The sequence below is a fragment of the Saimiri boliviensis genome, chromosome 2 (assembly GCF_048565385.1).
Source record: "Saimiri boliviensis isolate mSaiBol1 chromosome 2, mSaiBol1.pri, whole genome shotgun sequence".
NCBI lineage: Eukaryota > Metazoa > Chordata > Mammalia > Primates > Cebidae > Saimiri > Saimiri boliviensis.
Genome location: NC_133450.1, coordinates 14,713,752 through 14,740,617, shown reverse-complemented (window position 1 = coordinate 14,740,617; position 26,866 = coordinate 14,713,752). Strand labels below are relative to the sequence as shown.

At 50.3% G+C, this 26,866-nt stretch overlaps 4 protein-coding genes across 12 annotated transcripts in view; 2 read left to right on the top strand and 2 right to left on the bottom strand.

The window, feature by feature from the left end:
• The window catches only part of SNX1 (sorting nexin 1), a 58,380-nt gene extending 56,880 nt beyond the window's left edge, over nt 1–1,500 (top strand). The window contains exon 16 of the transcript XR_005579301.2: nt 1,046–1,500. The gene's annotated coding sequence lies outside the window, so the exon portion shown is untranslated. The remainder of the gene's footprint in view (nt 1–1,045) is intronic.
• A 65-nt stretch (nt 1,501–1,565) lies between these two features.
• On the top strand, nt 1,566–5,043 carry SNX22 (sorting nexin 22). Of its 3 annotated transcripts, XM_010351664.3 has the most exons (7): nt 1,566–1,729; nt 2,122–2,205; nt 2,597–2,701; nt 3,201–3,295; nt 3,611–3,643; nt 3,880–3,947; nt 4,339–5,043. In XM_010351664.3, exons 1-7 carry the CDS (start codon nt 1,655–1,657, stop codon nt 4,488–4,490), a joined length of 612 nt encoding a protein of 203 aa, XP_010349966.2. In that variant the 5' UTR covers nt 1,566–1,654; the 3' UTR covers nt 4,491–5,043. The 3 variants fall into 3 exon arrangements, with proteins under 3 accessions (XP_010349966.2, XP_074248937.1, XP_074248938.1); XM_074392837.1 differs by having other exon boundaries at nt 1,568–1,729; nt 3,880–4,432; XM_074392836.1 differs by lacking the exon at nt 3,611–3,643 and having other exon boundaries at nt 3,880–4,432.
• A 69-nt stretch (nt 5,044–5,112) lies between these two features.
• On the bottom strand, nt 5,113–13,099 carry PPIB (peptidylprolyl isomerase B). Its single transcript, XM_010351636.3, has 5 exons — nt 12,805–13,099; nt 12,008–12,121; nt 9,652–9,745; nt 6,004–6,188; nt 5,113–5,456 (listed from the first exon to the last, which is right to left on the bottom strand). The coding sequence occupies exons 1-5, from the start codon at nt 12,937–12,939 to the stop codon at nt 5,334–5,336; spliced, it is 651 nt and encodes a 216-aa protein (XP_010349938.1). The 5' UTR covers nt 12,940–13,099; the 3' UTR covers nt 5,113–5,333.
• A 2,789-nt stretch (nt 13,100–15,888) lies between these two features.
• CSNK1G1 (casein kinase 1 gamma 1) overlaps nt 15,889–26,866 on the bottom strand; it is a 197,648-nt gene continuing 186,670 nt past the window's right edge. For 4 of the 7 annotated variants that reach the window (XM_010351633.3, XM_010351634.3, XM_074392835.1 and 1 more), the window contains one exon: nt 20,777–23,156. In XM_010351633.3, coding sequence (XP_010349935.1) covers nt 23,102–23,156 — 55 coding nt within the window. In that variant the 3' untranslated portion in view covers nt 20,777–23,101. Of the gene's footprint in view, nt 16,354–20,776; nt 23,157–26,866 lie in introns of those variants that run through there. The other 3 variants (XM_074392832.1, XM_074392834.1, XM_074392833.1) reach the window with 1 other exon arrangement.

Here is a 26,866-nt window from a genome sequence, read left to right as displayed (position 1 = left end):
TCCTTGTGTGATGCAATTTGGAAGAAAGAAAGTGTGGGACATGGTATTGGTGAGACCTATTTGCCCCATTTTGAGGTCATCTCAGCCCCTCTCTGGAGGCAGGGCTGGGGATGGAGGTTTTTTGCTCCACCTCAGGAGCAGGGGAGGGGTGAATCCCCTCAACCCTAGTCCCGAAGACAGGCTCTCTGCCTCCTCCTGCCCACCCCATGACCTCCCATTAGGTATGAGCTTTGGAAGGCAGGGCCTCCCCTCTCCCCATGTCACGAGGCCTTTGCAGGGGAGGTCAGTGGAGGAGAGGCCCTGCCATGCTGCTGCTGAATGGTAGCAGCTCCTGGACAGCTGGAGGTGTGCAGGGCTGAGAGGTGGGAGCAGAGGCCCTTTCCAGCACATGGCCTGAGAGAATTCTGGATTAAAATCCTGCCACATATCTAGGAAGCAGCTGCCCAGAGGGGTGGACAAGGGCAACTCGTGCCACCCCCCCCCCGAAAGTCCCTCTTCCCATCCACTGCCCTGTGCCCACTTGTCCTGGTCATCCAGAACAAGCCCACAGTCAAGCTGCTACTCAATGCTTCTGCTAAGGACCTAACATGTCTCGCTTTTTTTTTTTTTTTTTTTTTTTTTTTTTTTGAGACAGAGTCTTGCTCTGTTGCCCAGCCTGGAGTGCAATGGCACGATCTTGGCTCATTGCAACCTCTTCCTCCTGGGTTCAAGCCATTCTCCTGCCTCAGCCTCCCGAGTAGCTGGGATTACAGGCACGTGCCACTACGCCCGGCTGATTATTAATAGAGCCGGGGATTCACTGTGTTAGCCAGGCTAGTCTAGAACCCCTGACCTCAGGTGATCCACCCGCCTCGGCCTCCCAAAGTGCTGGGATTACAGGTGTGAGCCACCGTGCCTGGCCGAATCATCTCACTGTATACACTCACCTCAAGGAGCCACATTATCCCTATTTTGCAGATGAGCAAAGGTCTATACAGTTCCTGAAATCCAGGCTGTCTGATCCCCAAATCAGAGCCTAAGTCCCTAAACTGCCTCTTCCCCACAGACAGCCTGTAGCCGCTTAGGGTTAGAAGATACAAGTGGATGGATGGATGAAGACAATGAATGAATGGAGGGGCCTGTGGATGCTGGGGAAGCGGACATCATAGCTGGATTGGGTCCACGCCTTGCTCAGGTGTGGTCTCAGCCAGGGACTCCAGTTTGCAGTCCCAGGGACCAGGCTGAAAGGAGGGAAAGGCTGGGGAAGGGACTGAGGAACGCAAGGCAGGTAGGTCCCTGGTTGGCCCGAGGACCCGCACTGAGGCCCGGGCCCCGCTTCCGTCCACGCCTGGAGCCACAGGCCGTTCTTAGCCCTTAGTAGACGCTTAACTCAGGATGGGTGACATTTTCGCTCACCGGTTCCTGGCATCAGTGACCGCTCAGCAAATGTTTGACAAATGGGTAACTCCCTTGCCCCAGGCTGCGTCCGGGTCCCGCCTAATCTTCTGGGCTCAGGACCCGCCGCTCGAGGGAACGCCCGGGGCGGGGTCACGTGGGGGCGGGGCCTGCGGGCTTAGGGGGCGGGGCGGGGCCGGCCGCGCAGGGGTCGTCTGTCTGCTCCGGGAGAGTTAGGGCTCGGATCCGAGCGCGCGGAGCGGCGGGGGCCGGGGCGCGGATGCTGGAAGTTCACATCCCGTCGGTGGGGCCCGAGGCCGAGGGGCCCAGGCAGAGCCCGGAGAAAGGCCACATGGTGAGCGCGGCCCCTGGATGGGTAGGGGCGCTGGGACCTGCTGGGTTTCCCCGCGCTGCGCTCAGTGGGGACCCGGAGCCCGGGCCGGGGTGAACGGGCGCTGCGGACCGGACCGTCGGGGGACACCTTGTCGAGGGTTTGGAGGTCACTTGGATTTGCCACCCTCGCAGACTGTGATTCGGGCTCTTGAGAGACCACAGGGCGCCGAGGGGCGGGTCCGCCAGCCGGTTCTCCCAGGTGTGCGGGAGCGGAGAGTCCCAGGGAGCCCCGGCGCCGCAAGGCTGCTTTGTGCCTGTGAGCGCGGGGTGGGCGGGCGCGTCGCTGGGCGCGGGTCCTGCTTCGTCCTCCCGCGGGGTCTCACGCGCACCCTCATTACCCGCCCGCACCCCCAGGTGTTCCGAGTTGAGGTGTTGTGCAGCGGACGCAGACACACGGTGCCGAGGCGCTACAGCGAGTTCCATGCGCTGCACAAGCGGGTGAGGCGGCGCCGATCCCCCACCGACCCCGGCCCAGCCTCTGTCCAGCCCCTGCCCAGTCCCTGTGAGGCGGGCAGGCGAACTCCAGCCCCAGCCTCCGCCACCCCCATGACTGCCCCTGTCTGCGAAGGGGAGGGTGCAGGGGGGCAGATCCCGGCCCGCACCGACCATGCCCCTGTATGGCCGGTCACCCCGGGAGGCCCGCGCCCACCCTCCCGGGCGTCTGTGGATGGTTTGGGGCCTCCCTCGCCATCGGCCCGTCCACCACTCATCAGGGTCTGTCCTAGGGTAGAGCCCGAAGGCGGGGGCACGGGAGGGCTTCTAGCTTGGGCGAAGAGGGCTTGAGGGCTCAGTCGGGATGCTGTGATCGCACGCGGTAAACCCCCAGTAGATCAAGAAGCTGTACAGAGTGCCCGACTTCCCCTCGAAACGCCTGCCCAACTGGAGGACCAGAGGGTTGGAACAGCGCCGGCAGGGCTTGGAGTCCTACATCCAGGTATGCAAGGGCACACTTGGTCGCGGCAGCCTGCTGTGCCAGGGATGTGGCCCAGACAAAGAGGTGTGGGGGCATGGCAGGCAGGGAACCCACAACTTGGGGATGTTATTCACCACCTCAAGCATCCATTTTCTGAAAAGTAATATAGGTCCAAATATCCCTCTCTGGAGTGTTGAAAGGACTGAATGAGGTAACAGACATAGGTAGTCCCAGCTCCATGAAAGGCAGGTCCTGTCCCCTCCAGGGGGAGGTTCCGTGCTGCCCTCCTGATGGGATGTAGGGTGAGTGTCCTTCCCCCAACAGCAAAAAGTGTACTTCGCGGGGTACAACCTGTGCACACAGGGCCCAGTGCTCACAAGTGCCCTGAGCTTGGTTTAATGCTCTGCTGTCATTGCCTTGAAATTCTTTTTTTGGAACAAAGAGCTCTGTGTTTTCATTGGCATTGGGCTATGCAAATTAGTAGCTGGGTCTGATTGCAGGTCTCCTCTGTCCTCTCCAGGGCATCCTGTATCTGAACCAGGAGGTGCCCAAGGAGTTACTGGAATTCCTGAGACTTCGGCACTTCCCCGCAGACCCGAAGGCTAGCAGCTGCGGGTAAGGGGGGGTGAGGGGTGGGGGCCAGGGGCTGTCAGCAGAGAAAAGGTAAGGAAAGGTGCTGGAGGGCCAGCCCTTTCTTCTCACACCTGCCAGGCCTCAGCCTGACATAACCGCCCTCACCAGTTTTCTTGACCTGGGTGGAGGGGCTTTTTTGGACAGCCTTGGTTACCCCAGCCACCTCCGGAACCGGGCTTGTTACAAATAGAAGCAGTGGTCCCCTGGGAGGTACAGTTCTGGGCTCTGGTGTCCCCACCCCTTCCTCACGTTCCCCGGGCATCCCCAGGCAGCCTACGGTGTTTCTCTTCTTTTCAGCACCCTGGAGGAGTTCCTGCCTGGTGACAGCAGGCAAGTCAAGGCCCTGACCCGTGCCTGGCCCCTGCCGCCCCCTAGTGGCCATATGCTAGGAGGCCGGCCTGCTGCCTGGGCCTGTCTGGTCTATCCTCCCCTTGGTGCCTCCTGAGCCCATTTCCCACTCACGTTTTCTTTCATGGGTCCCTGGTGATCTCAATCTCATCTCCACCCCACTGTGGGATTCTGCCCTGCCTCCCGCACCCATGGTTCATGACCCCGTTTCCTCCTAGCTCTCAGCAGCATCAGCGGCCTGTCCTGGGCTTCCATGTGGATCCCTATGTGTGCACCCCCTCCCCAGGTGAGCTGCCTAGATCCAGGGCTACAGGAGGTGGGCTTGGCATTGTTCTACTCCCCCGATCCCCAAGCAGCATGTCCTTCCTGCTGCCCTCCCCCGGGGCCATTACCTCCTGCTTCTGTTTCCCGTGGAGAGTGCTGTGTCGACACAAGGAAAACAAGTTTGGCTTCCCTGGTCTCCATTTCCTCCATAGCCTGACTTCTTTACCAGGCTGATGTGAATAGAATGCGACCTGGGAATGCCAAGGCTTCATTTGGGATGGACAGCTGCTGTCTGCTGCCTTGGCAGGGGCTCCTACTTCCAAGGGCAGGGCCGGGGCAGGGATGCTGAGCCCATGAAAAGGGCCTCCAGGAGCTGCAGGCCTAAGGCTAGACCTGTTAATTCTACCCAACAGAGCCGCTGCCCAACATGGTGGTGGATGGTGTGCTCCAGGGCCTCTCCAGCTTCAGCATCAGCCCAGATAAAGCCCAGCCAAACGATGCCTGTCACCCTGCTCCTCTGCCACCTACGTCCTCATCAGTCCAGAGGCCTATGGCCACCTCCTAGGACAGTCATGTGCCTCCATCCTATCAACTCCATATAAGGCTAGGTCCTCCCTTGGTCTGGACCCAGGACTTAAATACCTGGTGCCCAGCTGTGCCACATCCCACTCAAGGCTCAGAACTTGGCTTGCCCTGGTGGCTGGAGGTGGTAGAATTTGCACGTTCTTAGAGCGCAGGAGCCAAGGCAGGGTCAAGAAGATAAGCAATAAAGAAGTCAGCTGTGCACAGAGGTTCATGCCTGTAATCCCAACACTTTGGGAGGCCAAGGCAGGAGGATTGCTTGAGCCTGGCAGTTTGAGACCAGCCAGTACTACATAGTGAGACCTGTCTCTACAAAAAGAAAAAAAAGTCAATTTAGAGGTAGGCTATGAAAAGGTACAGGTATATTTCTTCACATAGACTGGAGGGTGGTGGCAAGGGGGGCAAATGTGGAGGCCTAGTATCCGGCGAAGTTTAGAAGCAGGGGGCAAAAGCTCCTGCTTGACTTTTCCTGGGTAGCTCCAGGGTCAAAGTTTCAGGCAGGATCCCAGGGAAGGGGCAGGCACCCACTACTGCAGGAGAATGGCAGGCCTGTTGGGGTGTAGGCTTGGGGGAGGTGCCGCAGACTCAAAAACCAGGCCCACATGTTACAAAAAAAAAAACCCCACATTTTTTTTTAATTGGTCAGTGTTGGCAGGAGTTTGTTACAAAACTGGGTCCATGGGCCTGTGGAATGTGAGGGAAGTGGGTCCACCAGATGCCAGCACCGGGGCCAATGCAGCTCAGAGCCCTGTGGCGGACTAACTTCACCCCCTGGAGGGCAACAGGGCCTCACAGATGGTCACGAAAATGAAGAGGTCCCTGGGCCCTACTCCTTGGCGATGGCAAAGGGCTTCTCCACCTCGATCTTGCCACAGTCTGCGATGATCACATCCTTCAGGGGTTTGTCCCGGCTGTCTGTCTTGGTGCTCTCCACCTTCCGCACCACCTCCTGGAAAGAAAAGGTGGCAGCAGGAGGGCACAGTGGGTCAGGAGGTCCGCTGCTCGGGAGAAGGGCCCCAGCGTATGGCTCAGGAAGGCTGAGACCCATAAGTGATCAACAGCACACAAAATTGGAGGCACCAAAATTCGAACACAGAGAACACAGATTGACAAGGGCATGCAGGAGTTTTGTTCCTTTGAAGTAAGAGCCAGGTTGGGCCAAGGGCGAGGAGGAGGAAGAGGGTGAGTGGGGAAGGTGGCTTCTCAGGGACCTCGAGTTCAGATGTACTCTGGACGCCTCAGGGGTGGGGCCAGCACGTCACTGAGTGTGTAAGCGGAGAGAGGCTCTGGCAGCTATGCAGCCTTAACGAGGCTTCCTGGCGGGGCTCTGCGGGGCACATGGAGATGCAGGGTGTATTCAGGACAGGAGCCCTGGGCCACACCTGTGGGTTGGGTCCTTTTGGGAGAGGGATGGACGCATGGAGCTCCTGCCCCGGGGCCTGTGTTGAATCCCCGGTGAGGACTGCCCAGGTATAGCCCTTGCTTCCAGAACTTACCATGCCCTCTAGAACTTTGCCGAACACCACATGCTTGCCGTCTAGCCAGGCTGTCTTGACTGTAGTGATAAAGAACTGGGAACCGTTGGTGTCTTTGCCTGCGTTGGCCATGCTCACCCAGCCAGGCCCATAGTGCTTCAGCTTGAAGTTCTCATCAGGGAAGCGCTCACCATAGATGCTTTTTCCTGGGAAAAAAGACAGAGCAGGTCGGGGGAGCTGGATTGGGCCACACCAAGCAGACATTCAGAGTGAGGACTCAGGGGCTCAAGCCGTCCTCCGTGCCAGGCTGGGCACCTTCTATCCTCAGAGCCAAGCCATGCTGAGACCAAGTGGGGCATCAGGCCAGGCTGATGTGGTGAACAGCTCACAGAAGGATTACTTTGAGAGGATAGTTTTGTGGCTTTTAAATAAGGCACATGTTAATCAGCTCCCCTCGGCTAGGGTTCGGGCCTGCCACGGAGGGACTTTGGTGGAGGGAGGTGCTGTGCAGGATGCAGGGGAGTCAATGGGGTCTGAACTCTCCAGAAAAGGAGGACTGCTGTGGCTGGCCAGCCTGTTTTCCTGTGAGTACAAAAGACAGGCGTAGCTGCAGAGGAGAAAGCAGACAGAGATGGGTGGGGAGAGGCTGCTCCTTGAATTCTGGAAAGTCAACGTCTCTTAACAAGGAATGAACAGGAATAAAAGGCAGCTGTGAGTGTGTGATGCCTCTCTCCACCTGGGGCTTGGGGTTATGACAAGGGCAGCCAGGGGTGATCACTACGCCGTTTCGGAGATTCTAGTTCCAAAGCTGGTTCCAGAAGAAACACTGAAACCCTTCTTTTTCTGTCACCCCTTGGAGATGGGCACTATGCATTAAACCCAAGAAACCCAGCAAAAAATGGGCATTTTCATTTGTTTTATCTAACACCTTTCAAATGTATTTGCGTGCAAACACCTTTTTCACTTCTCAGTGCCCCTACCTTCATTCTGTGGTTCCACCAAATGGAACTGGGCTGGGAAACTGTCCTAGACGGATGCCAACCAGGAAGATGGTTCTGATTGGGCCACAGGCAGGAAGACTGAAAACCAAGAATGACCAGACTCTGGCTGGTGAGGACGGGATGCTTCCGCCTCTGTTCCACCTCTCACCCCAACGCTGGGAGACTGGACTCTGCCACATGTGCAGTGAGTCCTCACTGGGGTGCTGGCTAAAAGCCTCCCCTATTTGAGAATCCTCTGAGTAAATCTCAGCCAATGTGGGATTTTGATTATAGTTGTTGTCCAGAAAACCCCCAAATCTCCATCCTTAGCTCCAATCACTCTCCCAGGATACAGGAGTTCCAAACCCAAATGGACACTTCTCTTTAAACTCAACATACCTCGTCATCTTTTGACCTCAGTTATTCTTTTGATCCCTGTTCCTCTGCATGTGGCTGAGCTTGTCCCTACCTATCCCCCATGTACTCACTCTTTCTTTCCATTCCCGCCACCCCGGCTACAGCAGATGAGTGCTTAGGGCACTAACAGTGTGTGCCAGAGACTGTTCCAAGCATCTTACATATTTAACAGTCCACCCTATGAGCAGGAGCAAACTCGATTTCAAAGATGAAGAACCTGAGGCCAGAGAATAAAAGGAGACCCAGCGAAGCAGCGGCAGAGCTGAAGTTCAGAACAAGGTGGTCTGCTCTCTAATCTCTGCTCTCAGTCACCTTGGGATCAGGCCCAAATCTCCCTGCCCAGGATCAGCTGTACCAGTACCCCCAGCAGCCTGCCTGCCCTGGTCTCCACATCCTGGATTTGCCACCACATCAATCTCCTAGCACCCCAAGCGAGGGCTCGTCCTCTTACTCAGCTCTGTGGCCTCCGACTCCTTGCAAGCCGAAGCCCAGGCTGCAGGCCATGACCCACCTCTCTGCACTCTGGGTACAGATGCCCTCACCTCACCTTTGGCCAAGCTCCTTCCACAGAACAGCACTGGGCTCCTGCCCTAACCCTGCCTCTTTGCCCATTCAAATTCTCCTCATCCAGGACCCCATTGAAATCTTTCCTCACACCCACAAGCCCATGCCCATTCCCCCTGGCCTGTGGGGATTCCTCTGCTTGTCAGCACTTCAACAATGGCTGACTTACTAAGCACTCAAGAGTATGCCAGGCACATCACACTCTAGAGCTAGTCTAATCCTCACAGCTCCGCAACTCTCTCCAGTCTCACTGGACAGAAGAGGACTGGAGCTCTAAGGACTCACTCACCTGAGATCACAAAGCAAGAAGGTGGCAGATGGTGGACTGAGCCCAGCTGTGTCTGACCCACAAATACAGTTCTTTGGTCTCCTTTGTGAGCCTGAATCCTAAACACTGTATCATGGCCCACATGTACATTTTCAGTTGTTGGAAGTAAAAGGGAGCCACTGCCGTTTTTTGTGGGTCTTTACATCCACAACCCCCACCACAGAGCCCCATAGACACTCACAGAGGAGTGAGCTGTGCTCTAAGGGAGCAGCCAGCTGCACCTGAGCTCAGTGAGACTCATGCAGGGATCCAGGGGGTCTTTCTGTCCTCTGTGTGCAAGTTAATGCAGAGGTGAGAGTCGGCCCTAGCAGAGTGGTCCCTGGTGAAAGACTGTCAAGTACTGGGCTGGGCACAGTGGCTCATGCCTCTAATTCTAGCACTTTGGGAGGCCGAGGCGGGTGAATTACCTGAGGACAGTGGTTCGAGACCAGCCTGGCCAACATGGTGAAACCCTGTCTCTACTAAAAATACAAATTAGCCAGGCGTGATGGTGGGCACCTATAATCCCAGCTACTCAGGAGGCTGAGGCAGGGGAATCGCTTAGACCCCAGGGGCAGGGGCAGATGTTATAGTGAGCCAAGGTCACACCACTGCACTCCAGCCTGGGTGACAGAGCAAGACTCTGAAAAAGGAAGGGAGGAAGGGAGGGAGGAAGGAAGACTGTCAAGGAAAGGAACTGCTCCCACAATTTTTCTTTTTGAGAGAGTCTCGCTCTGTTGCCCAGGCTGGAGTGCAACGGTGTGATCTCAGCTCACTGCAACCTCCACCTCTTAGGTTCAAGTAATTCTGCCTCAGCCTCCAGAGTAACTGGGATTACAGGCACCCGCCACCACACCCGGCTAATTTTTTGTATATTTAGTAGAGACAGGTTTTCAACATGTTGACCAGGCTAGTCTTGAACTCAAGGCCTCAAGTGATCCATCCACCTTGGCCTCCCAAAGTGCTGGGATTACAGACGTTAGTCACCGTGCCTGGCCCTCCCACTCTTGCTGGGGCTTCTATGGTAGCCTGCACAGGCTTTGCATGCCTGACCTAGAATTGTGTACCCACATGTCTTCATTTTGCTTCCACGCGCCTCTCTCTCCAGTCCCCATTCCAAAGAGATATCGGGAAGGGTCACCAGGCTATAGGCCTGGATCAGCAGGTCAGCCACCTAGGAGAGAGTCTCTTAGGTCTTCCATCAGGTCCACCCCATTATTCTCTCTCCTTTGTACTAGGTTCTCTCTACAAAGAACGGTGCTGCTGGTCTCAAAGTAGGTAATAAGTAGGCCTACCTCTACAGCTGGGCAAGAAAGAGGCCTGGTCTCCCCAGCAGAGCCTGGCCCTCCCACCATGGAGGCTACATTGACATACGCCTTGGCCCAGAGGACCTGTGGTTACCTCCTGTGCCATCTCCCCTGGTGAAGTCTCCGCCCTGGATCATGAAGTCCTTGATTACACGATGGAATTTGCTATTTTTGTAGCCAAATCCTTTCTAGAAAAAGGGAAGAGAAGGTAAGGAGGTGGTATGGGGCAGCAGGAAGACATTAAACAGGCCCTGCAGGAACAAGTCCACAACTCCTGCTTGCAGAAGAGACACCCCAGCTGACCCCTTTCACTGTTGAATGTGCTGCTGAGTGAGCGAGCAGCCACTCAATTCCCAGACTTTATACACCACACAATGCCTTTCCCCTCTTATTTCTTCCAGTCATAAGAACAGATACAAGAAAACTGAGAAGAAAGGTCACCTGCTGGCTCAATGGAAAGTTAATATAAACTGAAATAGAGTACTGCTGTTTCTTCAAAATCCACTGCCATCGCTCTAGGTGAAGTCTCCCCAGGAAGCTCTGGACCCCTTACTCTTTTTTTTTTGAGATAGAGTTTTGCTCTTGTCACTCAGGCAGGAGTGCAATGGCACCATCTCCTCTCGCTGCAACCTCCGCCTCCTGGGTTTAAGCGATTCTCCACCTCAGCCTCCAAGTAGCTGGGATTATAGGCACGCACCACCATGCCCGGCTAGTTTTTGTATTTTTGGTAGAGATGGGGTTTCACCATGTTGGCCAGGCTGGTCTCAAACTCCTGAACTCAGATGGTCCACCCACCCCAAAGTGCTAGGATTATAGGCATAAGCCACCACGCCCAGCCTTTTTTTTAAGACCAAGTCTCACTCTGTCACCCAGGCTGAAGTGCAATGGCGTGTTCTCAGCTCACTGTAACCTCTGCCTCCCAGGTTCAAGTGATTCTCCTGCCTCAACTCCCAAATAGCTGGGACTACAGGCATGCACCACCATACCTAGCTAATTTTTGTATTTTTAGTAGAGACTAGGTTTCACTATGTTGGCCAGGCTGGTCTTGAACACCTGACCTCATGATCTGCCCGCCTCAGCGTCCCAAACTGCTGGGATTACAGGCATAAGCCACCGCACTGGGCCTATTATTTTATTTACTTATTTATTTTTTGAGATGGCGTTTGCCTCTTGTTGCCCAGGCTTGAGTGCAATGGCACAATTCAAGCAAAAATTGCTTGAATCCCGCCTCCTGGGTTCAAGCAATTCTCCTGCCTCAGCCTCCTGAGTATCTGGGATTACAGATGTCTGCCACCATGCCTGGCTAATTTTTGTATTTTTAGTAGAGAGGGGATTTCACCATGTTGGCCAGGCTGGTCTCGAATTCCTGACCTCAGGTGATCTACCCACCTCAGCCTCCCAAAGTGCTGGGATTGCAGGCGTGAGCTACTGCACCCAGCCTTTAATTTTTTAGTGAGAGGGTCCACTCTGTTGCTCAGGCTGGAGTGCAGTGGCATGATCTCAGCTCACTGCAACCTCCACCCTCCTGGTTCAAGCAATTCTTTTGCCTCAGCCTCCTGAGTAACAGGAATTACAGGTGTGTACCACCATGTAATTGGTGTACCGGCTAATTTTTGTATTTTTAGTAGGGATGGGGTTTTACCACCTTGGCCTCCAAAAGTCCCAAAGTGCTGGGATTACAGGCATGACCATGCCCAGGTTAAATATATTTTAGACAAGGGCTCACTCTAGCCCAGGCTGGAGTACAGTTGCATAATCATGGCTCACTGAAACCTCCATTTCACTTCAGCCTCCTAAGTAGCTGTAGCTGGGACCACAGGTGTACCCCATCACACCAGGCTAATTAAAAAAAATTTTGGGGGGGTAGAGACAGTCTTGCTATGTTGCCCAGGCTGGTCTTGAACTCCTGGGCTCAAGTAATCCTCCTGCCTTGGCCTCCCAAAGTGCTGGAATTATAATTATGAGCCACTGTGCTGGGTCAGGGCCCCTTCACTCTTAAGAAAGGGGCCGGGTGCAGTGGCTCACGCCTGTAATCCCAGCACTTTGGGAGGCCGAGACGGGTGGATCACAAGGTCAAGAGATCGAGACCATCTTGGTCAACATGGTGAAACCCCGTCTCTACTAAAAATAGAAAAATTAGCTGGGCATGGTGGTACATGCCTGTAGTCCCAGCTACTTGGGAGATGGAGGCAGGAGAATTGCTTGAACCCAGGAGACGGAGGCTGCAGTGAGCTGAGATCGCGCCATTGCACTCCAGCCTGGGTAACAAGAGCGAAACTCCATCTCAAAAAAAAAAAGAAAGGACAATGCTGGGTTCCCAGGGCAACAGGCAGTTGGTGCTCAGTGAGGGTCACACTACCGATGGGCAGCACTCTACAGGTCAGTTTGCTGCCATCCCCAGTGCCAACTTCACTTGGTTTGAGTTGACTACCCCTGCTCCAGCCACTTACCTCTCCTGTAGCTAAGGCCACAAAATTATCCACTGTTTTTGGAACAGTCTTTCCAAAGAGACCAAAGACCACCCGGCCTACATCTTCATCTCCAATTCGTAGGTCAAAATACACCTGAGAAAAGAGACCAGTTCTAACTTAGCTTCTTTAAAGGGGCATTGCTGGGGGAGGGAAGGCACAAGAAGCTGCCCTGAGGATGGGAGAGAGAATAGAGCCATAGTTTTAGAGAAGTGGTTTGGATCTGATTTTGGTCAAGGTAAAAATCCTATGAGAATCTGATGAAAGCTCCATTATCTACACTCTTCTTGGACTATGGGTTAACAATATTTGCTCTAAACAGCGAATCGACCCAGATTCTAAAAGTTAACATTAAAAACCCCGTAAGAAAGGGGGTCTAAGTTCACCGCTTAAGTTTGAACCACACATACTGTGTTCTGTAATTGCATGTGGCTAAAATTTGGCTTAAGGAGAGAAATGATTCGGAATCTGGCAGGAGTGATCTTTCACCATCTCCCCAGCACTGAGGGGTGTTTTCAAAAAGGCTGCTCTGAGGCTGCCAGTGCCAGCGCAGATGGGCATCCGGGGACCCAACTAATTCCCTGGGTCAGGGCAGGGGCTGAGGGGGTCGCGGCTGGGGCTGGGGGGTGTCGGGGTGGGTCCGGGTAGTTCTCCCGACTGAATGGGCAGGACGGCCCAGGCGACACGAGGCCACAGACAGAAGCCGAAGGAGGAGGGGCTGAGCCAAGGCCGTCTGGGCCCGAGCTCCGGAACCGTAAATGCCGCGGACGCCACCGGACCTTGACGGTGACTTTGGGCCCCTTCTTCTTCTCATCGGCCGCAGAAGGTCCTGGCAGCAGCAGAAAGAAGACGGAGCCCGCGATGAGGGCGGCGGCAAGAAGCACCTTCATGTTGCGCTCGGAAAGGCGCAGCATCCACCGGCGGAGGCGAACGCGGCCCGGACAGCCGAGGCCGGAAGCGGGTGGGGCCGCGGAGGCTAGAACGCCGGCGCCGCCACGCGCGGGCAGGGGGGACTGGGACGGCTCTCGGGCTACGGGCGGGCGGCGGGCACCGTTTCCCCCCTCCGGCTCGGTGCTGGATAGTAGGTCCTCCTGCGGGGCGGGCACCGACGCGGGCTCGTGGGTGGCTGCCACGTTATGGCTCCCTCATTGGGCTCCCGGCCGCCCTCTCCCACCCACAGGAAGGCCACCGGCGGAAGGCGGCCCCGCCGAGCGCGGGCCGGTGCTACGAAAGGACCACAAGCCCCGGCATGCCTCGCGGCCCGCCCGCCGCGCCCGCCGCGCTGTTCAGCTGGCTCGCGGACGCTGGCGTTTGAGGATAGCAAATACGTGGGCCTGGACTGGGGCACGGGACGCCCGTCACTACCTGTTTTGGGCCAGTCAAGCGTCTGTCACCACCAAATTGGCTCTAAGCGTGGTAGCTTCCAAACGCTCCAGGCACATTTATCCTTCCCGAGCGTGACCTTGTACGGCTGCTTCCACTTGTCTTGCAAAACTTACTGCACAACCCACTTTCCTTTTTGCTGAGTCCATCACGTTACTACCCATTTTTCTCTCCCTCCTGTAATCTGGCTCTGCTTGCCGATGTATAAATCAATGCACACCTTATTGTATACGCTGTTCTTAACCTCCTTTACCTGTTTGATTTCCCCAACAGACTTTTTCCGCGCAAGGGGCTGCGTGGCATTTACTCTGTCCACAGCTCCCTCACAGCCATGCAGTACTGTGTGCCCAACAAGTCCCGGGCGGAATAGCTTCACATCCGCACTGACATGAGAAATAATTTATGCCACGGCCTGAAGATACAGTGCCTTTTTTTCCAGAGGTCAGGGGTAGTTACTCGAAGTTCCCACAGGCTATTTTCGGTTTTAACACACATGTTGTCCCACTCTACAACATGATTTGGTACTAGGATTCTTACACACCAAAACAAACCAAAAGACAGGCTTCCAAAATTTGGAAATATGGCGTTAAAACGTCTTTAAAACTAATTTTCAAAGATTGACTTCGTAGAAATTCCAGGTCGTTACAGCACAGATTGTAGGCAGGGCTCCATTTCTATAAATTATGCCATGTAGTCTTCATGAGGTGCTGACCTGAGGTTGAAGTTATGCAGGGCCACTGGCATTAACTTTGTCATTTATTGATTTATTTTTGAGACAGAGTCTTGCTCTGTCGCCAGGCTGGAGTGCAATGGCACAATCTCGGCTCACCGCAACGTCTGCCTCCCGGGTTCAGGCAATTCTCCTGCCTCAGCCTCCTGAGAAGCTGGGACTACAGGGGTGTGTCACCACGTCCCACTAATTTTTTTGTATGTGGAGTAGAGACGGGGTTTCACCACGTTAGCAAGAATGGTCTTGATCGCCTGACCTTGAGATCCGCACGCCTTGGCCTCCCAAAGTGCTGGGATTACAGGCGTGAGCCACCGCGTTGGGTCAACTTTGTCCTTCATTACAGCGGCCTTACACGGTCACGTTGTAGAGCTTCAAGGCAGTTATCTTATTTCCCATCCTTGCACCTCAATTCAGACAACCCCAATCAGGTGGAAGTTTTAAAAATTGTTATATTGACAAAGATGTCTTCAAAATCCATCTCTCATTCCCCCCACCACCTTTTTTTCCCTATTTTGTTAAGCGTCTTTCCTCATTCACTGGTTAAGGCTGCCACAGCCAGAGAAAAATGTTTACCAAATCATGTTTTCAAAGTAGCCTCCGGCCGGGCATAATGGCTCACACCTGTAATCCCAGCACCTTGGAGGCTGTGGCAGGCAGATGGCTTGAGTCCAGGAGTTTGATCCTGGGCAACATGGTGAAAACTGTCTCTACAAAAAACCACTAGCAGGGCATGGTGGTGCACATCTGTAGTCCCAGCTACCGAGGCTGAGGTGGGAGGATCACCAGGAGGTCAAGGCTGCAGTGTCCTGTGTAGTGTACAGTGTACTGTGATCATGCCACTGCACTCCAGCCTGTCTCAAAAACAAGGAAACACTCAAAAAAACCCAGGTAGCTTCCTGCACATGAGGAGCTAAGGCTAAAATGGCATTACAGCAGCCTTTCTCCCACTCCCACTTTCAAAAGAAAAAAATCAAGTTGATGGATAAAAGGCTCTCAATGTGAAATTTTTCTCTCATGATTCTTTGGCTGCTGCTTGCCTGTGAAAAAATAGTTAAGGAGTAGTAACAAACTGGAAGGAGTCAGTCATGCCCAGATTGACAGTTGTTTTGTTGGCTACATATGCATGTGTGGTTTCACATTACTCATCAAAGTTCTGTCGGGTCTGGACACGTTCCTCATTTGTAGAGCAGAATTATAAAGCTACTAAAGTTGTTCCACAAAGCAGATCCTGATTTCCTGTGTTCTACCACCTGAGAACAACAAGGACACAGGTACTAACATGATAATGTCCAAATTATTCCAGGAATACTTTTTTTTTTTTGAGATGGAGTCTTGCTCTGTTGCTCATGCTGGAGTGCAGTGGTGAGATCTTGGCATCTTGACTTAATGCAAACTCCGCCTCCCAGGTTCTAGCAATTCTCCTGCCTCAGCCTCCTGAGTAGCTTGGATTATAGGCGTGCACCACCATGCCCGGCTGATTTTTGTATGTTTAGTAGAGCCAGGGTTTCACCATGTTGGCCAGGCTAGTCCTAAACTCCTGACCTCAAGTGATCCACCCACCTTGGCCTCCCAGAGTGCTGGGACTACAGACATAAGCCACCAATGCCTGACCAATATTTATTTTTTCATTAAAAAATAACTTTTTCTTCAGCACTTGACGAGATACAGTAATATTTATTTTTAAAGTGACTCGAAGGTGGAGAAATGTTTAATCCAAAGGAACGAAGCAAGAATGCCGAATTATCAGGCATTTATTTTTGTTCACAGGAGCCTTTAATCACATCAAAATTGGTCCCAGCTAGATTGTTAATTACAAATGAGCCAAGGGAGATTAAAAACAGACAAACCAATCAACCAAACAAGAAGTAGCCAAGAAAGTTAAGACATTTTATTTTACATACAAAAAGGATGCAAACTGAGTCCTTTCCTCCCCAAACTGGGGAAGAGGTATACTTAAAGATCACATTTGTGTTTTCCATGGTGCCCTAGGAAATGGGCTATTTTGAGATAACATATCAGAACCCATTTTCCACTTTCTCCAAAGAAGTCTACTTCCTCTGCAGAGAAGATTTTCCTAATGGTGCACAAATATCTCTCCTGGAGGAACCATTTCAAATACACTTGAAACTGACATTCATGTTTAAAAAATACTACAAATTTCATTTTCACAGCTGAGCTTTGCGACCAGTGCCAGGGTTTATGAAACATTATACATCTAAAAAAAAAAAAAGTAAAAAAAGAGGCATTTAACAATACAGACACATCCACACATTAAAACTGATTTCCACAGCTGATTTATACGTTATCTATTTGTTTAAAAATCGCAATCAACATCTCAACATTTTTTAAAGAGTACAATGGGCAAAGATCAAAGACAGACAAATAATAATAAATTAGAGCATGTAATACATCCAATGGGAATTGCTGAATTAACATTTTTTTCCATTGGGGGTATATATTTTTGGTTTCATCTTTATCTTTTCTGCTATTATTCTTTTCTCTGCTTGATAAATGGGGCTCATTCCTAAAGTCTGTTTGCTGAGACACTAATTTCAGAAGCTCACTTGTCACTTGTTTACCTCTGAGAATCCTCAGGAACACATGGCTCCCAGCAGCTTGGGCTGGGTCTTTATGGAAGTGAAATGCACATAGATGAATGCACACACTCATGTGCGCACACACACCACACACACACACACACAGACACGCAATCACACACTTCCATCTGTAACTATATTTCTCCCCCAAAGAAATGGCTCATCTTTCCTGAGACATTCCTAATAGACTGATAAGCCTTCTAAAAAAGGCTTTGGGTACAAGGGCTGGCCTGGGATTTGGTCTGGAGCTCATGAACTGAAAATGTCTCGCCTGTACTGAAAGATGGGTGGGTGGGGACATTTGGAACAGCTGTCCTCCTGTGAGTGTTAATGGAATGGCTGCACCACACCCCCATTTATTACCAGGAATAATCCTCTGCTCTGAGACCTATAAAGGTGGTGATGGCACCGGGAAAGCGATTGTGAGGAGTAAAAGAAGAAAAATAAAAGAAATTCTGTCTATAGAACTGAGGTTTCTTTGTAATATCAAGTTTGGTAATCAAACTAGAAATACATGGAATACATGTTCACTTTTTCCGCTGAAAGGTGACTTACAAATACTGGAAGTGGGCTTTCTAGTTGTGTTTGAGAAAATATGTCAACTACCATTGTGTCTTATCCAGGGAACCTACTCACTATTTTGAATACAATGAGAAACCTATTTTTTTTGTACTTAGTCACCTGCAGCAGGAGTTAGGTAAAACATTTTTAAGACTGTTTGCTGGATAAAAGACTTTCAGGATTCCTTACTTGTGGCTTAAACCCTGCTCAAAACTTTATAAACCCAAGGAAGGGCCATGATTGCCTCTTCTTTTTCTTATTCAGAAATGAAATCACCCCCCATACACCAAAAACACAAACAAATTGAAAAACAAAAAAAAACAAAAAACAAAAAAAAAAACCCAAAACCCAAAGCCAAAGGAATAAAGGAATCCCAATTTGATTCCTATCAACCCCTCATGGGAAAGACTAGGAGTCTCTGCCATCAACCTCTAGATAGGACTTCCCTGGAGTCTGCAAAAGCAAGAACACAAGAAGTAAGTGCCTGTCACTCACGTGGCCAATTCAGATGGGGTGCCTAATTATCCTGGCTCCCTGAGGGTTTCTGAAATTCATCTGCCAACCATAGGGCGGTGGTAGGGATGGTGTCAGTGGTGTGGCAAAGGCAATGTTGGCCATATGGTGTTGCAGGCTCCCAATCTGAGAAACTAACCTTAATATGGTTCTGACACGGGAGAAAATGTTGTCAGGGCAACTCAATGGGAATGGAGAGCTGATTTAAATATGAAAATAGAAGAGGCGGTTGGGACACAGGAGGCCTGTGGGCTTGGGAGATGCATTAAACCAAAGTTCTTCTGAGAAGATGTTTTCTAGGCTGTGGTGGAAGTTCTCTTTTGAGAAATGCAGGCCATGCTCACTCACTGGGAAGGTTTTTAAAAAATTTTATCTTTTACATCAAAAAGTTAAGGCTATAATCTTTTTTTTTTTTTTTTTTTGAGACGGAGTTTCGCTCTTGTTACCCAGGCTGGAGTGCAATGGCGCGATCTCGGCTCACCGCAACCTCCGCCTCCTGGGCTCAGGCAATTCTCCTGCCTCAGCCTCCTGAGTAGCTGGGATTACAGGCACGTGCCACCATGCCCAGCTAACTTTTTGTATTTTTAGTAGAGACGGGGTTTCACCATGTTGACCAGGATGGTCTCGATCTCTTGACCTCGTGATCCACCCGCCTCGGCCTCCCAAAGTGCTGGGATTACAGGCTTGAGCCACCGCGCCCGGCCTAAGGCTATAATCTTTAGTAACCACTTTGACATTACACTATCATTGTTACATATTTCTGGCACTGAAAGTGGTTACTAGCAGTGAAAATCAATACTGAATATGCAGTACCAGCATAGCTTTCCACTGAACTAAGTTTGGAAGTTACTTAAGGGGTGGTCACATTTTCGGACTAATGGGCAGAGGCTGTTTTCTAAGTAGTTGGAGTTCATTTAGAAAGAAGAGACAATCAACACTTCTAGAAACATCAGGATCTCTGCTGTCATCTGTAGCTCATGCATCCCGATATAAAAAGGGATTTTAACTGGAAGCTAACCTCGAGCCTTCTTAGAACCTGTTTGCTGCCAGACAGGCCCCATAATAGCAGAAGAATGTTAATTAAGGAAGTCATGAGTACACACTGGCTGTCAGGATGCTCTGTCCACCCTTGGGGGCAGTCTGGAGTGAGATCTCTGGAAAGCGCCAAGGTGCGTAGAGCAACTTGACCAACTCTTACACACTTAGACTGCACAGACACAAGTGATATACCCTGGTCAAAAGGGAGTATGGGGGACCACTCATGCCAGGTGTCCCCAAACTTTTTACACAGGGGGCCAGTTCACTGTCCCTCAGACTGTTAGAGGGCTGCCACACACTGTGCTCCTCTCACTGACCACTAATGAAAGAGGTGCCCCTTCCTGAAGTGCGGCAGGGGGCCGGATAAACGGCCTCAGGGGGCCACATGCGGCCCGCGGGCCGTAGTTTGGGGACGCCTGATTTATGCCTTGGTGGAGTCTTGGCCTGCTTGCCTCAATCTGTTCAGGATGCAATGTCTGAGGGACTGTAGAGCTTGGGAAAACTCTTAATGTATAATATTAAGGTTTTTTTTTTTTCTTTAGTAGGAGTCTCACTCTGTTGCCCAGGCTGGAGTGCAGGGGTGCAAGCTCAGCTCACTATAACCTCTGCCTCCCGGGTTCCAGTGATTCTCCTGCCTCAGCCTCCTGAGTAGCTAGGACTACAGGCATGTGCCACCATGCCAGGCTGACTTTTGTATTTTTAGTAGAGATGGGGGTTTCACTATTTTGGCCAGGCTGGTCTCAAACTCCTGACCTCATGATCCGCCCACCTCAGCCTCCCAAAGTGCTGGGATTACAGACATGAGTCACCACACCTGGCCAATATTAAGGGTTTTCATGAACAGATACTGAGTTACCTTTCAGAAAAACAATTGCATCGATCCCGAAGTAAAAGATCCTTAGGCACCATAGTTGTGAAATGGAGGAAAGCTCAAAAACTACAGCGCAAGTGAATGGGTTGGGACAGGCAGTGACTGCACGCCCTAACCCCAACGATCTGGCTGAGGCACACAGCTAAGAAACTGTAGCAACAGGGCTGAGGAGGGAGTCCTGATATGCTGATGGGGCTGAAACTGGTGATGGCCAATTGCTTCTAGGGTACTCAGGTTTTTTACTTGTTTTATTAATTTTAAGAAAGATGCCATCAGAATCTCCCAGGTGTGGGACCACCTTGAAGTGCCAATGGCCCTGGAGGATCACCATTACCCTGTATGCTAGATGGCCCTAGGATTCTTTACCTTGTTATGAAAACCAAATATCTAGTAAGAGATTTGTGGTGGTTAGGAGGTGAGAACAGTGTATTAGGAAGAACACTCCCCACACTGCTCCAATAAAAATTTTAAGACAAAAAGTCACAAATCCAGCTGCAAGGCAGAAGAGAGAGAGAGAGAGAGAGAGAGAGAGAGAGAGAGTTTGTGTGTGTGTGTATGTGTGTGTGTGTGTGTGTGTGTGTGTAAGCAGGATGAGGGGATGAAGAGAGGCACTCAGTAGAGTATACAGTGCCAAGATGCTCCTGGCATTGCCACCATTTCCCTCTGCCTTTTTTTCCCCTTTTTTTAAAATAGACAGAGTCTCACTCAGTTGCCGAGGCTGGAGTGCAGTGGTGTGATCTTGGTTCACTGCAATCTCTGCCTCCCAGGCTTAAGCGATTCTCCTGCCTCAACTTCCCAAGTAGCTGGGACTACAGGCATGCACCACCACACCTGGCTAATTTTTGCATTTTTTGTAGAGACGGGGTTTCACCGTGTTGGCCAGGCTGGTCTCCAACTCCTGACCTCAGGTGATCCACTTGCCTCAGCCTCCCAAAGTGCTGGGATTACAGGTGTGAGCCACCGTGCCCAGCCCCACTTTGCCCGGCCCCGCTCTGCCCTCTCTTGAGAGGCAAGGCATTTTCTATACAGGGATGAGAAAAAGTTAAACTTTCCATAAGTTAGAGTTGCTCAAATCACAACTGAGAAACGATGTAAATTTTAGTGACAGGGCTGTAACCATTAGGTAATGGCAAGGACACAAATCCCAATCTTCACAGTCCTTGTGGGGAAGGGTGTGGCACTGCATCTCCCTGCCACTCTATGTTTCACATATAGAAACAATTATAGAAATGACATACTACCATCTTTCCATAAGCTAAGCAGGTTTGATGCCAGTGAAATGATATTTCCTAGCCAAGGTCCAATGGAACAGATGAAGCCCAGTCCCTCTGATCCACGCTAATGCTGCTATTTCAGCTCTGTGTAAGGTACATCAAGGGAATTTTCAAGAAATGCCAACTACCAGAAAATATCCCACACCCTCCAGTCCAAAGACAGCCCTACACCTCAAGCCAGAGGTGAAGACTTCTATGCTCCACAAAACATCAGACTAAGTCACCGACCAGCCATTGTGCTCCATAGTTAGCTCTCTACTCCCAGATACAAGACCTCCTTCCTCACGTAAATGACCCTTTCTCTTCTGTCACCTCTGCAATGAGGAGTCATTGTTTGGTGAAGCCACTAAACTCAAATGTAAATTGGGCATGAGAAGAGTAACTCCACACATGAAAAATTTGTCAAACAGTGAATGAGGAACCAAGATCCTTCACAGTAGTACCTCATATGAAAACATCATGGGGAGAAGCAGAGGGCATACGGGGGAAAACATGCTCAGAGGCACGGCCACTTCTCTGGAAGGAGTCTATCTATGTCCAATTGAGAAGATAATTTCGGACCTTTTGCTCCAGTCACCTTTTCCCTGGAATGTTCCAGCACCAATCAATCTTTCCCTCCTTTTAACTGCAGCCCCACATACTGCATCCTAAGCCTACTGCTATGGACCTGCTGGGAGAAGAGCTTCATGAGCTTGGTTTCTGATAAGGCGGGCCAGCTACAGCTCAGCTATTAGGGCAGACAGGATACACCAATTTCCTTTTCCTGGCCCTATAACGCCACACCCCGAGGCTCCTCTGGCAGGTGGAAGGCAGGTTTACCATCCTCCTCTTTTTTTCCCACTAATGGCAATATGGTGGTGGCTGTTCCGTCACTAATTTGTCCCTCAAATCACCAGGAAGTTACGTGGCTACCTAGCTGGAAGTCCCTGGCAGCAGAGGAAACAATTTCAACTTTTTTTGTTGAGCATCTCCGTCTCTGGGATAAGCTGTTTTCTGGTCACGGTCTGGCTCGGCTGGCTCATCTCATGTGCTGGAGAGCTAGGTTTCAAACTGTAAGCTGATTAGGTCAAGATGCTCTGGTAGGGACATTCTTCAGCTGCTGAGAAGATGAATGAAAATTCAAGTATGTTTTCTTGTCAACCTGAGTGTTCACTCAGAATGACACCGAGTTTGGCTTCTCTTCTGGGTGCTGCAGATCAAACTCTTTCCACTGAGAATGTCCTCTGGACCCATGTTCTCTCTGAATGGCTTGGCTGGCCCCATCCCCCTCAAAATAGATAAAAGTAAAACCCCAAATATAACCAGACACAATATGCATCTGCATGTGTTTTTTTTTTTTTTTTTTTTAAAAAAAACTAAAAGTGCAATAAAGTCAGTTTTCTTTCCTTTGCTCAGAACAATTTTCATTGTCCTACTGCCACCTGGAGAAAAAGTTTGTCAAGAAAGCTAAGAACGCCAACATACACGGACAGTAGACTGCAGATTGCTCACAGCTTGTGTCCTACAGTGTAACTTCACAGGAGGGAGGGAAGCAGGAACCTGAACCCCATGGCCAGCTGGGATGAATGCTGCACAGGCACAGAGGAAGAGGAAACCATACTGCCAGGCACACCGGAGACACAGAGAAGTTCTTCTCCAGCCTAGGTTTGCCATTTTCCTCCTACCTTCTTGGCCTTACCCCCAGCCTCTTGATCTCCTTCTGCAGACAAAGCCTTTAGCTCACTAGGTTTTATGCTGGAGAGGGTTGAGGGTGGGGTAAAAACCAGGAGTAAACTAAGGGGAGGAAGAATAGTAGTCCTTGAGTTTTTGTGAATGACACCTTCACTGTAAACAATGGGAAGGAGAGTCAACCAGGCAGCCCTATGGGCAAGCAGTGGAGGAACAGCAGCTCTGGGACCTGCTCAGAGCCTTAGGCAGGCGGGGATTGCCAATGACCCACTAGGCCCTGGCTGCCCGCACTGGCTCCTTCTGGGGGCATCTGTTTTCTTCTTTTTGGTTTGGATATCCACCCTCCCCCAAAGAGGAGTCCCTTCCAATGAGAAATGGCAGGAGCTGCAGGTACAATTGAGTCAGAGTCCCCAGGGCCTGAGGACTCCTGGGAGGCACTGGTCACTTGTGGCGCTGAGCAGTCTTCTTCCTTTTCCTCTTAAAGAAACAGCAGCACCTGGAGCACAAGGAACATTGCAAGTCAGTGCGGGAGGCCTGCAGCTTCCAGCAGACTTCTGCCTGCTTCTGCTTACTTCAGGGGGTGGGATTTTCCCCCTGGCACCCACCCATAAGGACCGCCCACCATCTACAGTGCACGCACTGGAGGCAGTGGGCAGTGTCTGCCAGGAAAGCCAAAGGAAATAGCTGCTTGATTTTAATATGTAGTCACCCTACCTAATTATTAAAATGGTTCTGAAATAGGGATTACTGGAAGGAGGATGAAGGCTTCTTTTGTAGTTTAGCACCCAACCCAGATACCTCACCTTATCAAGAACCAAGACTGGGGGTCCTCAGGGCTGCATAAAACTAGTCTACACTGTCTACTCCTTGACAATGAGGTCACAATTATTTAATGCAACTCACTGACCAGAGGGCAGGGAGGATAAATTAAGGCAAACAAATCCCATGATAAGTATGATGTCTGGAACTCTGGGAGGATCTTAGCATGTTACCAATGAGGGATTAACAATTCTCTCCACCCCCTTCTCTGCCCTCACCCAAGTACCCAAAGTAGGCAGAAGAGGCCCTGACTCTAATAGTAACTGTGAGCCACACCTCCTGACTGACATCAGTACAGCTCTCCTTTTCATTTGGAGTGGACCACTGCCATAACCCAGGAGGTGACCATCGGGATGCTCTCACTCCCTAAACTGGGGACTCCCCAATTAAGCTTCCTGAGACTGGTGCTGTGCCAGATGAGGTTTGTAAACTGCCTCTGTCTAGGATGGAGTTGGTGTTGGCTCCTTTATGAGTCCTCCAAGTTCTGTTCCCTGGGGACTAGCCACAGTTCTGGCACATCCCTAAGTCTGAGAATCCCACCTTCTCACTCCTGTCTTTAGAACAGGAAGCATCATTCTTACTCAGGCAGTCCTTTCTTCCAGGAAAGATATGTCCTTTCCAGGGAGCTGATATATGGGGAATGGGAATGTAAGGGACAGAAGGTGGTGGATGAGTCAAAGATGCCAGATGATAGAGGGCAGTAAAGTTCGAAGTATAGCTCAGATTTGCTAGACCCTTGAAAGAAAAGCTTTTCTGAGAAAACTATATTTGAGTCTCTTGCCTAATTATTGCAGGAGTAATGCCAGCAATATTCATATGGAAATAAAGACTGTCACTTAATTCCCATACCCCTAGGTAATCCACTGTAGACACAATTCCCTCCCTGTTTAGTTAGACTCCTTGGTATTCCTACATCCAATGGTCTAGTTATCAAAAACTGGAGAAAGTTTCTAAGAATGCAGAAACAAACACTGACACAGACCATGATGGGGTTTAATCATATCTGAATGAATTAAACATGAAAATTTTAGAAATAGGAATTTCTTAAGAGGGTCTTTGGAAAGATTTTCTCTGAAAGTATCAATTACATTTGTGAGGTACTATTAATGGATGCAAGTATAATCACTAAGCAAATTGTCATATGTATTTGGAAACTGTAAATTCTTTTACATAAAAGTGACCAAGATTTTTGATTGTTAAAAATAATTATCAGTGGAAACCCTAGGTAAGAATTCAAGAACAAAGGGTGTCTTTCTTTCTCTCCAATCCCTTCCTTCCTCCCTCCCTCCTTCCTTTGAGAGAGTCTCACTTTTTCTTTCTTTCTTTCTTTCTTTTTTGACAGAGTCTCACTCTGTCACTCAGGCTTGAGTGCTGCAATAGCACGATCTCTGCTCACTGCAACCTCCACCTCCTGGGCTCAAGCGATTCTCCTGCTTCAACCTCCCGAGTAGCTGGGATTACAGGCGCCCACCACCATGCCCAGCTGATTTTTATATTTTCAGTAGAGACGGGGTTTCACTCTGTTGGCCAGGCTGGTTTCAAACTCCTGACCTCAAATGATCCACCTGCCTTGACCTCCCAAAGTGCTGGGATTACAAGCATAAGCCACCATGCCCGGCCCAAATCGTGTTTTTCTATATGTATGCTTTAGAAATCTTGGACATTTTCCAAGATGAATGTCCTGAAATTAATAACAAAAGAAGCAAATTAAATCTCTATTTCAATAGACTTACCTCTTTTCTTCTGAATCATGATTTTCAAAGGCATTACTAATTTTTTTTTTTTTTTTTTTTTTGAGACGGAGTTTTGCTCTTGTTACCCAGGCTGGAGTGCAATGGCACAATCTCGGCTCACCGCAACCTCCGCCTCCTGGGCTCAGGCAATTCTCCTGCCTCAGCCTCCTAAGTAGCTGGGATTACAGGCACACGCCACCATGCCCAGCTAATTTTTTGCACCTTTAGTAGAGACAGGGTTTCACCATGTTGACCAGGATGGTCTCGATCTCTCGACCTCGTGATCTACCCGCCTCGGCCTCCCAAAGTGCTGGGATTACAGGCTTGAGCCACCGCACCCGGCCAGGCATTACTAATTTTAAGTCAACTTCTTAAACTTTTTGGAGGATGCAAGATGATGATTTTGTGTTTTTTTTTTTTTTTTTTTTTTTTTTTGAGATGGAGTTTCACTCTTATTACCCAGGCTGGAGTGCAATGGCGCAATCTTGGCTCACCATAACCTCCGCCTCCTGGGTTCAGGCAATTCTCCTGCCTCAGCCTCCTGAGTAGCTGGGATTACAGGCACGCACCGCCATGCCCAGCTAATTTTTGTATTTTTAGTAGGGACGGGGGTTTCACCATGTTGACCAGGATGGTCTTGATCTCTTGACCTTGTGATCCACCCGCCTCAGCCTCCCAAAGTGCTGGGATTACAGGCTTGAGCCACCGCGCCCGGCCGATTTTGTGTTTTTAAGAGAGCAATTAAAAATAATTTAAAATATTGTTTAGGTCAGTTTCAAACTTTACAATGACTTCTCTTTTACCTCCTCCAAGGCAAGTCATAAGAATTAATGTCTGCTTACAAGCTCATAACTGGAGGTGCAATGCTGAACTCACCTGATTAAAAGGGAGTGTGAGCTGTGGTTCAAAGGAGTTGGATTATTTCAAATTTAGAGCCCTAGATTAATCTTTGCTAGTTATTGTGGTTACAGCTTCAGCAGTAGCAAAGGCTTTTTAATAATTCTCCCTACAAGAAAGCAGGCCCCACAATGTGTTCTTCAATTCTCTGGTGTCTGTGGCAACTACTAGCAACAGGATCTATTAAACTGGGTCAGAATCTAGCAAGTCACTGACTGACTCCATTCAGATATATTACTCTCAGAAGAGAATGAAGGCAGGTGATGGACTCTTCATGGCTTAGGTTTCCTTCCAGTTGATTCTTTGACTGTTTAGATGACTAGAGGTTCTCAATATGCTGGAGTCAAAATTGATCCAAGTCTCCCTAGTCACAAGCCATCTAGGGCTCTTCCCCCAGGTCTCTGACCCACTACCTTTTCCACACGACTTTCTTATTATGTCCTGGCTCTCTCTCTTCAGCTATTCCCCTGCTATGTTCCTTTGCTCTGCCATATGTGTACATTCTTCCTTTCTTCTAACACTTAACTCAAGTGCTACAGTGTTTACAAGGACTTCCTTGACCATCCTGTCCATAGTGACCTCTTGGCCCCTCAGCCTCTCAAGGGCAATAACCTAAATGTCCTGGAGAACTTCTTGTCCTTTCTTGTGTATGTCTTGTCTCTTCAGCTAGGTGGCACCTATGATCTTTGGGACAAATTTTGTAACTTGCCTTCTGCCCTGCTAGAGTTCCAAGCATAGGGTTGGATGAGCATATAAG